The sequence below is a fragment of the Morus notabilis genome, unplaced genomic scaffold (assembly GCF_000414095.1).
Source record: "Morus notabilis unplaced genomic scaffold, ASM41409v2 Scaffold1082, whole genome shotgun sequence".
NCBI classification, from domain to species: domain Eukaryota; kingdom Viridiplantae; phylum Streptophyta; class Magnoliopsida; order Rosales; family Moraceae; genus Morus; species Morus notabilis.
Genome location: NW_010358712.1, coordinates 1 through 10,958, shown reverse-complemented (window position 1 = coordinate 10,958; position 10,958 = coordinate 1). Strand labels below are relative to the sequence as shown.

The following is a 10,958-nucleotide window of genomic DNA, read 5'->3' as shown; positions in this document are numbered from 1 at the left end:
TGTCGGGACTGAATGTCTCATTTTATTTACTTATTTATTTATGTATTCCCTCATACATTTATTATAACGTTTATTTCAAATTATATCCTACTGGGCCTTTCGCTCACGTTTTATGTTTTAAATGTACTAAACTCCTCCCAGGAGATTCTAGGAGCGGTGCGCAGTAGCTGGATATTTGCTACGGAGCAGCTAAGTTGTGCTGCTGTTGGAATCAAGTGAGGATCGTGGACATCCTCTTGGACAAATGTAAGGGATTTGAGAAATTCTGTAAACTTATATAATATTTGAATTTACTAGATTGTGGTTGATGTCTGTTGTAATGATTATTTACATGAACATGTATGTACGATACTGTATGTCCTGTGGGGTGGAGCCCTGTGTGTCAGAGGCTTCGGGATTCTGTAGTAATGAAATTATATTTTAATGCAGTCAAGTGTGGGGCCCAGTTGGGAACCTGCTTTATTAATCCCAAATCGAGCTCCACGTCACCCACCCCGTTTGGGGGGCGTGACAATTGATTAGCCATTTCTAAAAACGATCATTTTTTAAATTTGAAAAAACTTATATTAGGTCCGTTTAGTTCGTTGATTCGAGTTTTTAATTCTTGTTAAGATGTGACTTTATGTGAGCTTTTTACTGTAGCAACAAAATTAAATGTGATTATTTTTGAGAGTTTTTTACTGTAATAAAACTCAAATTCTAAACTTAAATCGGTAAAATAAACTTAAAAAAGCTTAAAAAGCGGTTTAAAATCCCATAAAACGTTATTTTAGTCATTTAACTGACTCGTCCTTTTCTTTTTTTTGGTTTTATCTTTTGAACAATTTTTAAATCTTTCATTTTCTTTTTATTTCGTTGGATAGAGTAATTATAATTCTATCCAACTTTATAAGCTCGTTTAGTTTGTTGATTTAAATTTTTAATTTGAGTTGATATGTGATTTTATGTGAGTTTTTTTATTGTAGTAAAAAATTTAATGTTCTGTTCATTTCACCGATTCGAGTTTAAATTTTGAGTTTTGTTACAGTAAAATAGCTCTCAGAAACAGTTACATCTAACTTTTTTGTTACAGTAAAAAGCTCTCATATAAAATCACATCTCAACTCAAATTAAAAACTCAAATCAACAAATTAAACGGACTTTAAATGTTACTGTTATGATAATTTTTTATTGTATCAAAACTCAAATTTCCACGTTCCCTTCTTAACTTCTACAGACTACAGTGTACAACCGCAGTAATTGCTTACCACCACCTTTCTTAAATAAATCCAAACCAAACCACTATTTGACACATATATAGCTAATAATAACTAATATATATATATATATATAAAGATACAAACACAACACACACTAATCAAATCCAAAGTACATTTTATCAATTTTTTCTACAAATTTCCTTTGCTGATCAATTATCCATACAATGCATCAACACAAGCACTTTTCCATCTTCCTCATACTCTCTCTCCTCTTCCTCTTTTCACTCTCTCTCCTGATCACCACCGCCGCCGCCGCCGCAACTCCGTCCTCTCACAACTCCTCATCGCCATCGTCGCCGCCGTCTACTGCGTGCAAGTCCACTCTCTACCCGAAACTCTGCCGCTCCATTCTCTCCGCCGTTCCGTCCTCGCCTTCGGCCCACAATCTCGACAACTACGGCAAGTTCTCCATCAAGCAATGCCTAAAACGAGCGCGAAAATTGTCGGAGCTCATCTACCGGTACGTTCACCGGCGTCGAGACTCCGGCCACCGGAGCGACACTGGAGCGGTGGAGGACTGCCAGCAGCTATTTATGCTCAATGTTCAGTTCCTGGAGTTCCTCGTCGAGGAGCTCTGGTCGGCCGACGATGAGTCGATGACCAGCGATCTTGTTGACCGGATCAGGTCCAGGCTTAGCGCCGTCGTGACCAACCAGCAGACATGCTATGACGGCCTGGTGGAGGCGAAGAGCGGGATTCTGTGGCCTCGGGGGAACGGAACGGTTGCGGCGCTGTCGGCTCCGGCGATGTTCGACGTTAGCAGGCTGTACAGCGTGTCTCTAGGGCTGGTGACTCACGCGCTAGCAAGGAATCTGAAACGCCACCGCAAGAGACGGAATGTTAGCGGCGGCTCCGGCGACGGACTTCACCCCACCACGGCGAACCTCCACCGGGTGCCATTGGAGCAGTTTATCAAGGTACTTACTTCGTACTCAACTTTTACTAGTGCTGTTCCGGGATTCAAAACATTACTTTTCTTGGTCATATACTTTTGTTTCTCCGCTATTTACAAAAAAGAAAATAAAAAGATTTATAATATATTTTTTTTGAGAATATAATTCATAATTTTTTACAGTCATATTTCCATTGACAAATCTGGTGAAAAATACATGTACGTTCTTCTCTTTTTTTTTTTTTTTTTTCTTTTTGTGTGTGTGTGTGTGTGTGTTTGTTTCGAGTACTTATAAGTTATTTTAACATCTTTGCTCGTGATCGTCATGGTGATTGGTAAATCTAACAAACACGAGATCGAGAATACTGTATACAGCTCGAATAACCACGAAAATTTAGTTAATTAGACCTTAATTACTGTATTAATTAGGAGTTGTTTGGTTGGAGGATTTGTACCCCGATTTGAATTATAGTTTGTGATTCGCTACAGTATTTTTTCTCACAAAAAATACACGTAAATAAAAAATAATTCAAATCTCTTGATTCTAATCCATAAACCAAACGTCTCCTTTATTTGTTACGCATTTTATCAATATCTGTGCTCACTACTCAGTCAAATTCAATGTTTAATGCCTTTATGTATAAGTGTGCACACGCCACTTTTTCGATTGGCACATCTCCATCATTCCTAGGTATTCAATAAACATATGTAAATGTCGTTGATCACTTGTCCGTAGATTTGAGAATATGATTACGATCAATTAGCTCTTAGAATATGTGGGATCTATCTTCAATTATGAGATGATTTGATTTTTTTTTATAATGCTTATATTACGACTTAATCCATATTAATCAAAACTTTGTGGAGTTTTTTTTATGATGGGTGTCATATTATTTGAGGTGTATGTTTCTGAATATTCGATATTATTAAGGGTCCGTTTAGTTCGCTGATTCGAGTTGAGATGTGATTTTATGTAAGAGCTTTTTATAGCAAAAAAATTAGATGTGATTGTTTCTGAGAGCTTTTTACTGTGGTAAAACTCGAATCGGTGAAATGAACGGGGTCTAAATCAATTAAAACTTAAAAAAGTATTTAAAACTTACATTTGATGGTAAAAACAAAAAACAAAAACAAAGCCCTATTGAAATTAAGGGTACTTTTTCATGCCCAACCTATAATTCTCTAAACTTTGTTCGCTAGCTTTTCTCTAGCAATGGTAACTTTGGTAATGTTGTCGATGGTTGTTGTTTGCAAGGAATATAATTTGATCATTCATTTGATTAACAAAAAGTGTAAAATGTTCTTATTTCTCTCTTGGACTGTTATATAGTACCAGTGCGCTTGTCATAATGTTTGAACATTTTGATAAGATGAGTTCTTCTTTCTTTTATCACTTAGGATTCGTACGGGATAAAAGTCTCATGCACGGTTTCGAATTAAAGAAAAAAGTGAGGAATCTAATATGATATGATTATGAAGTTCCGTAGGGTCTAAGTGGAGCCCTAATTACACTGTTATAGACATCTAATCCTCGTTTTGGAAGAAACAAGAAAAAAGGAAATCTTAATTTATCGTTTGGTCTTAGCTAATCTAAGGTAGATGTTTCTAGGTCTAGTTAGATTCAAAATACAGATCGCGTGTCGTTAAAATTAAGCATAACATCTACTAAATTTTAAAATCATAATATATAAATAAAGAAGTATAATTCTTCAAGGGTAAAAACCACGTGAGCGGGGGCTCAAGTCGAAATGGTAGTTAATGGCGGATTTAAGTACAGCTCAATGGGGGACGTCCCCACTCAAAATTTTTTAGAAAAAAATATTACTTCTAAAAATTTTAAAATTTTACACTTAAATCTCCACTTAAATAATATATGTCTCTATTAAAATAAATATATTTTTTTATATGTCTCTATTAAGATAATTTATTAAAAAAAATTCAATATATGCTTTCACTGAATGAATATCCACTTCATGTGTCATATGAATTAGACGTGTGTAGAGGCGTTTGGGCCGGGCCGTAAGGCCCGGATGTGCACGTGTTCATTAGTGTGGTGTTATCTGAACAAGCGGGGGAAAACTAGAACCTCCGAGCAATCTGTCAGCTGCCGGTCTGGAACCTCAGAAACTGGTTTTATTATTATTATTATTTTTTTTTTTTATTAACTGGTTAACTCGATAGTTGGGTTACTCTTATGGACCCACAAAGTGGAGCCCACCAAAGTGTGAGACTCACCAACCTATTCAATCTCATGACTACCAAACCTAACGGATTTACTACCAATTAGTGTTGAAAAATGCTTTTTAATCCTCCGATTGGATAGATCCCCGTAGACACAAGTAGGGTCCGTTTAATTCGTTGATTTGAGTTTTTAATTCGAGTTGATATGTGATTTTATGTAAGAGCTTTTTACTGTAGCAAAAAAGTTAGATGTGATTGTTTATGAGAGCTTTTTACTGTAGTAAAACTTAAATTATAAACTCGAATCAGCGAAATAAATGGGGCCGTAGTTTGTAAATGTTATATATATGATTACTTAATTTCACCGATTTAAGTTTAGAATTTAAATTTTATTATAATAAAAAAATTTTAAAAATAATTATATTTAATTTTCTTACTACAATAAAAAATTTTCATATAAAATAACGTCTTAACTAAAATTAAAAATTTAAATCAGTAAATTAAACGGGTCATTAGCATAATCTGTTAGATAAATTTAACTCTCCTTCTCCTTGAAAGTTTCTGCATTTAGTAAATTAGTAAAGCACCATTCATATCATTTGAATATATATTCATTAAATTAGTTGGGAACCAAAAATGCGGGCCATTTAAAATTGGCTTTGAAACCGTTCGTAGTTTGTTTTGAACATAGCTAGCTATCTAAATATTCATGCATACACAGGCAATTATTTATTGGATCAAAAGCATGAAATAATATATTGGAAGATTAAGTTATTAATTAATACAACAATAAAAAGCCTTAATCCCAACTTAATTGAGGTCGGCTATATGGATTTCATTTTTTCACGCAGCTCTGTTCGAAATTAAATTTTCTTGAATGCTTAAATCTAGAATGTCTTTCTTAACTACTTCGGTCTACGTAATTCTTAGTCTACCCCTCCCTCTCCTAGTATTAGGTATAAGAATGTCCTCCTAAGCACGAACTAGTGATTCTAGCGGCCTACGTTAGACATGCCCGTACTATCTCAAATGGCCTTCGTGCACATTATCTTTTATCAGTGTTACACCTACTTTAATATGAATAACTTCATTCCTTATTAATTAATAAATATTATTAATTCTTTAATTAATTTACAGGCTTTACAGAAAAGGACGAGTAATTGCGGTACTTTTTCATCAAAATCATGTCCAAAGGGAGGACGGATTCTCTCGGAAATGGAAGGGAATGGAATTCCGGTACGCGACAGCGTGATCGTCAGCAAAGACGGCACCGGAAATTTTACGACCATAGGAGAGGCCGTCGCAGTTTCACATAATAATACGAGGCCGGAAGATGGATATTTCGTGATATACGCCGAACAAGGATTGTATGAAGAATACATTGTCATCCCAAGTTATAAGAAGAATATAGTGTTGCTCGGAGATGGTATTAACGCCACTATCATTACTGGAAACCACAGCGTCGTTGATGGCTGGACTACTTACAATTCTTCAACATTTGGTAATTAAGCATTTTTACACGTGCTGAATTTCTTTTTTACATTTTCTAGTTAGAGAAGATCTTCCATAAAAAAAAAAAAGGTGACTAGATTGACATATATATATATAGCTGATTATTTAGTTATAAGCAACTCCTTAATTTTGATGTTTCAGTACTGCTACTTTTTACAGGGAAACTCGAAACCTAAAGATCAATATATAATACAGGACACAACTCAACCATAATTTAATTATTCGGATTTATTAATTAGAACACCTTGCTAGCTATTTAACTTTTATTATTATTATTATTATTATTTTTTGCTTCCCCTGTTACCTAGTAAATGTTGAGACTTGAATAAAAAAAATTCTCTATCATCAGCTGCACCATTATTCTTCATTATTTGCTTATTAACCTTGGATTTTGAGCCCATTTACTCATTTCCTTTTGTGAAATGTATTAGCTTTTACTTCAATTCATTTAAATTTGTCGAAAAGTAGTGCCAGCAATCCTAGTTTTTAACCCTTTTTTTAAATGAGTTGCTATTTTTTGCGAATATATATACATATATATATATATATAATCTTTTAATGTTAAAAGATGCAACTGGTTTTATTAGCTTTAGCAAATGAATAACAACTCACTATTATGCATAAAATTAACTCAGATGCCTAACGTTAATGACCAGGGGTGAAAACAAATTATTGCTTAACCATTAATTCTTTTTTATTTTATTTTAATATTTTATTCCTTTACTTGCTTATAAACTCGTGATTAAACCTTAATTAATTCTTCTTCTTCTTTTTTTTTCACTGTTGCAGCGGTTTGTGGAGAGAGATTCATCGCCATAGACATCACGTTTCAGAATACGGCAGGTCCAACAAAGCACCAAGCTGTCGCGGTCCGCAACCAAGCCGACCTTTCAACGTTCTACAGATGCAGCTTTGAGGGATACCAAGACACTCTCTACATCCACTCCCTCCGGCAATTCTACCGCGACTGTGACATCTACGGCACCGTCGACTTCATCTTCGGCAATGCCGCCGCCCTCTTCCAAAACTGCAACATCCTCGCTCGAAAACCGATGCCCCGCCAAAAGAACGCGGTCACCGCGCAAGGTCGAACCGACCCTAACCAGAACACCGGCATCTCGATCCACAACTGCACCGTCGAGGCAGCACCGGACCTCGCCGCCGTCGACCCGAGTAATGCCACCACCTTGAGCTACCTGGGACGGCCGTGGAAGGTGTATTCTAGGACGGTTTACATGCAGTCTTATATCGGGGACTTTGTAACGCCAGCCGGATGGTTGGAGTGGAATGGCACCGTAGGGTTGGATACTCTTTACTACGGAGAGTTTGAGAATTATGGTCCTGGTGCTGATACAAAGAGGAGAGTTCAATGGCCTGGTTTTGCTTTGATGAATGCTTCCGAGGCTTTGAATTTCACCGTCTATAATTTTACTTTGGGATGGTCTTGGTTACCGGACACAGATATACCTTTTTCTGCAGGATTACTAGAGTATTAGCAAGGGATGTGTTATTAATTATCACGTGGAACGTCTTTTTTTTTTTTTTTTTTTTTTTGGAAGGGATTTTTTTTTAATTTTCCCGGGGAACGTTTTTTTTTTTTTTTTTTTTTTTTTTTTTTTTGCCTTAAGTATTGTTATTGAGGTGTTTTAAAGTGATTGCATCTCAGTTGTTAATATGAAGAGTTTTTAAATTTTAGGCTAATTGTCGGTTGAGGTGTTACAAATTGACATTTTTAATTATATTTACACAGTATAGTAATTGGTTTTTTAATTTATATGTTAAACTAATCAAGAATAATTAGTTAATTAATTTCTTATGCTTTCATGATTTTCTTTTATCCATCTATGTACATTCCAGGGGAATTATTTAACTTGATTTTCTCGATTAATTTCTGGTTTGTAGAGCTATGGGCAATAATTCTTTTAGCTAGTTGAGTGTTGTTGGAAAGGATTTTTTTGCCTCGTGTATCAGGTATTTTGCTTTCAATTATTTCTTTTCAGTTTCTTTTTAAGTCTCTTAGATTCAATTCTAGCACATAATAACTTAACATTCTGAGCTTTTGTTCTGAACTCTGAAACTCATGGTATTATTCTGAGCTTGAGTGCTTGTTTATACCTGTTCTCCATAAGCGCATAGTATGAAGCCACCTGTTCGAGTGGCTTTTATAAGTGTCGAAAATGGTAGCTACTTTATGAACAAGTGCAGAAGGAAGAAATATAGATTCTTTTTTTTTTTTTTTTTTTTTTTTAAGTCACACACTCACACATATATAGATACATGTATAGCTGATTTCATTTGTCCATAAAAACAGCGAAGCAAAAAAGAAAAAAAAAATTCTCAAAGAGTAAGAAGAAAAGAAAAACAAAAAACAAAACCAAAAAAATGAAGAGTTCTCAGTTTAGAGAGAGAGAGAGAGAGAGAGAGAAGAGTCAGTCATCAGTCTCCATGTCTGACTCGGAGATAATTTTCTGTTGCTGTCTCTTGCCTTCAATCTTAGCTCTATTCTTGTTCTTCATTCTCATAAGAAGGAAACAAAAGAGGATGTTTAATCTCCCACCAGGCGACATGGGCTGGCCTTTTCTCGGCGAAACAATCGGTTACTTGAAGCCTTACTCTGCTACCACCATAGGCCAATTCATGGAACAACACATATCAAGGTAAGAATTCAAAAAAAAAAAGAAAAAAAGAAAAGGCTTTATATGTAACAGGACATGAATTCTAACCAAAACCCAGATTTTCTTTTTTCCTTTTTTACTTAAAAAAATGTCGTATGTCATATATATATATATATGTGTGTGTGTGTGTGTGTGTTATATATAATACATATATTATGTTGTGCAGGTATGGGAAAATATACAAGTCGAATTTGTTTGGAGAGCCGACAATAGTGTCGGCAGATGCAGGGCTGAACAGATTCATACTCCAAAACGAGGGAAGATTGTTTGAATGCAGTTATCCGAGAAGCATAGGAGGAATTCTTGGGAAATGGTCAATGTTGGTTTTGGTTGGCGACATGCATAGAGATATGAGGATCATATCTCTCAACTTCTTGAGTCACGCCAGGCTCAGGACTCATCTTTTGAGAGAGGTTGAGAGACACACTTTGCTTGTTCTCAAAACTTGGCAACACAATTCCATCTTCTCAGCCCAAGATGAAGCTAAGAAGGTACTTGCTACTTAATATTTATTCTAATTTATATAGTTTTATTTTTTATTTTTTTTGGAGACATTAATAATTAGTACTTGTTATATGTTTATTTATGTATATATATGATATTGCAGTTCACATTCAATTTGATGGCCACGCATATAATGAGCTTGGATCCTGGAGTGGCTGAGACTGAGCAGCTGAAGAAAGAGTACATCACTTTCATGAAAGGAGTGGTGTCTCCACCTTTGAATTTGCCTGGAACACCTTATAGAAAAGCATTACAGGTGATAATATTAGTGATATTAATAAAAGTAATAAATAATAAATGACTGTGAATTTTTTTTTTTTTTGGTTTGATTGTTTGTTCTGCTTTGTTTTCACAGTCTAGATCAACAATTCTTAAGTTCATAAAGCGAAAAATGGACGAAAGAACTTTGAGAATGAATGAATCAGGGAATAATATTGGAAATCCGGAGGATGATGATGACCTTCTTGGATGGGTTTTGAAGCACTCAAATCTCTCAACTGAGCAAATCCTTGACTTGATATTGAGTCTTTTGTTTGCTGGGCATGAGACTTCTTCAGTTGCCATAGCTTTGGCAATATACTTTTTGCCTGGTTGTCCTAATGCTATTCAACAGTTGATGGTAAGCAAAATTTACCCAAAAAAAAAAAAACAATATATAAATATTGAAAAAAATCCTTTTCTGAGAAAAAAAAATACTAATTATATATGGTTTTGAATTCAGGAAGAGCATAGTGAAATTGCAAGAGCAAAGAAGCAAGCAGGAGAGACAGAGTTGAATTGGGAAGACTACAAGAAGATGGAGTTCACACAATGTGTAAGCTCTTAATTAAGCAATATTATTTACGTAACATTATTTGACAGAGAAAAACAAAGTTTACTTAAAATAAAAAAAAAAAAATTGTGTTACTCTTGTGAAGGTTATAAGCGAGACACTTCGGCTTGGTAATGTAGTGAGATTTCTGCACAGAAAGGCACTAAAAGATGTCAAGTACAAAGGTAAGGACTAAATAAAGGTCAAATTTTTATTTCAAGCCAAAAAAAGGGTCAAGTTTTTATACTAAAGTGGGGTGTTTTTTCTATCCCGGAATGACACCGGAATCAAGTACTGATCTGACGCTGAGTGTTGAATCTAGAATTTATGAATTTGTTTTTTTTGAAATTAGAATATTCAAATTTATAATTGCGTGTCTATTTGAAATTAAAAGGATATGACATTCCATGTGGTTGGAAAGTGCTACCGGTTATTGCAGCCGTGCATTTGGATCCTATGCTTTTTGACCACCCTCAACATTTCAATCCGTGGAGATGGCAGGTCAGTCATAGCTTTCCACAGCATGCCTTTCATTATTATTATTATTATTATTTTATTTTTTGTCCGAAGGTTAAAATAAATAATATGAAAAAAAAGACAAATACAAAGAGAGAGAGAGAGAGAGAGAGTAAAAGCTGAGGTCCCCAAGCACTTCCATTGGTTCTTGTTGTGGTTCCCACTCGCAGCCGTTGGTTGCTTGGCAGTGGGCCCTGTAGATGTGCCCATCTCATGCATAACAGATAGTGATCATGTTTTTATTTACTTATTTTTGGAATGGTTTATAAAGTCTCTTGTGGGGCACTCTAGTGAGACTATATTTTATAAATAAAGCTAAGGTCAAAAGTTAAATTCTTTGAATATGCATTCATGTGAATTTGGTACTTGGTAGTTGTATTAGCAAAGCAGTCTATTCCTAACACATATACTTAACATATACTTGGGTAATAGTGTTAAGTGACAAGTAGCCTAAAATTGTTACATCGTCATGAAACCTAAGGTGAATGGTTCGAATTCTTTTAAGTCCATTCTTTTGAGGTCATGCTGCCTCGTATAACATATTCTCGATTGGGATTAGTCAGGAGGCTCATCCCGAATATCCACTGGTCAAAAAAAAAAAAAAAAAG

At 35.1% G+C, this 10,958-nt stretch overlaps 2 protein-coding genes across 2 annotated transcripts; both read left to right on the top strand.

The window, feature by feature from the left end:
• Nucleotides 1-1,423: 1,423 nt before the first annotated feature.
• On the top strand, nt 1,424-7,371 carry LOC21395423 (probable pectinesterase/pectinesterase inhibitor 25). Its single transcript, XM_010093000.2, has 3 exons — nt 1,424-2,176; nt 5,470-5,833; nt 6,634-7,371. Exons 1-3 carry the CDS (start codon nt 1,424-1,426, stop codon nt 7,338-7,340), a joined length of 1,824 nt encoding a protein of 607 aa, XP_010091302.1. The 3' UTR covers nt 7,341-7,371.
• Nucleotides 7,372-8,272: 901 nt separating this feature from the next.
• Nucleotides 8,273-10,355, top strand: LOC21395422 (cytochrome P450 90B1; the record flags this gene model as incomplete). Its single annotated transcript, XM_010092999.2, has 7 exons — nt 8,273-8,501; nt 8,686-9,010; nt 9,127-9,279; nt 9,379-9,642; nt 9,745-9,837; nt 9,941-10,019; nt 10,229-10,355. Coding segments are annotated over exons 1-7 (1,253 nt in total), but the record flags the coding sequence as incomplete, so codon positions are not given.
• Between the last annotated feature and the right edge of the window lie 603 nt (nt 10,356-10,958).

Coding starts and splice junctions, on each gene's coding strand:
- LOC21395423 (XM_010093000.2), top strand. CDS start 1,424: ATGCATCAACACAAGCACTTTTCCATCTTCCTCATACTCTCTCTCCTC. Junction 2,177..5,469: donor CATTGGAGCAGTTTATCAAG/GTACTTACTTCG, acceptor ATTAATTTACAG/GCTTTACAGAAAAGGACGAG. Junction 5,834..6,633: donor TTACAATTCTTCAACATTTG/GTAATTAAGCAT, acceptor TCACTGTTGCAG/CGGTTTGTGGAGAGAGATTC.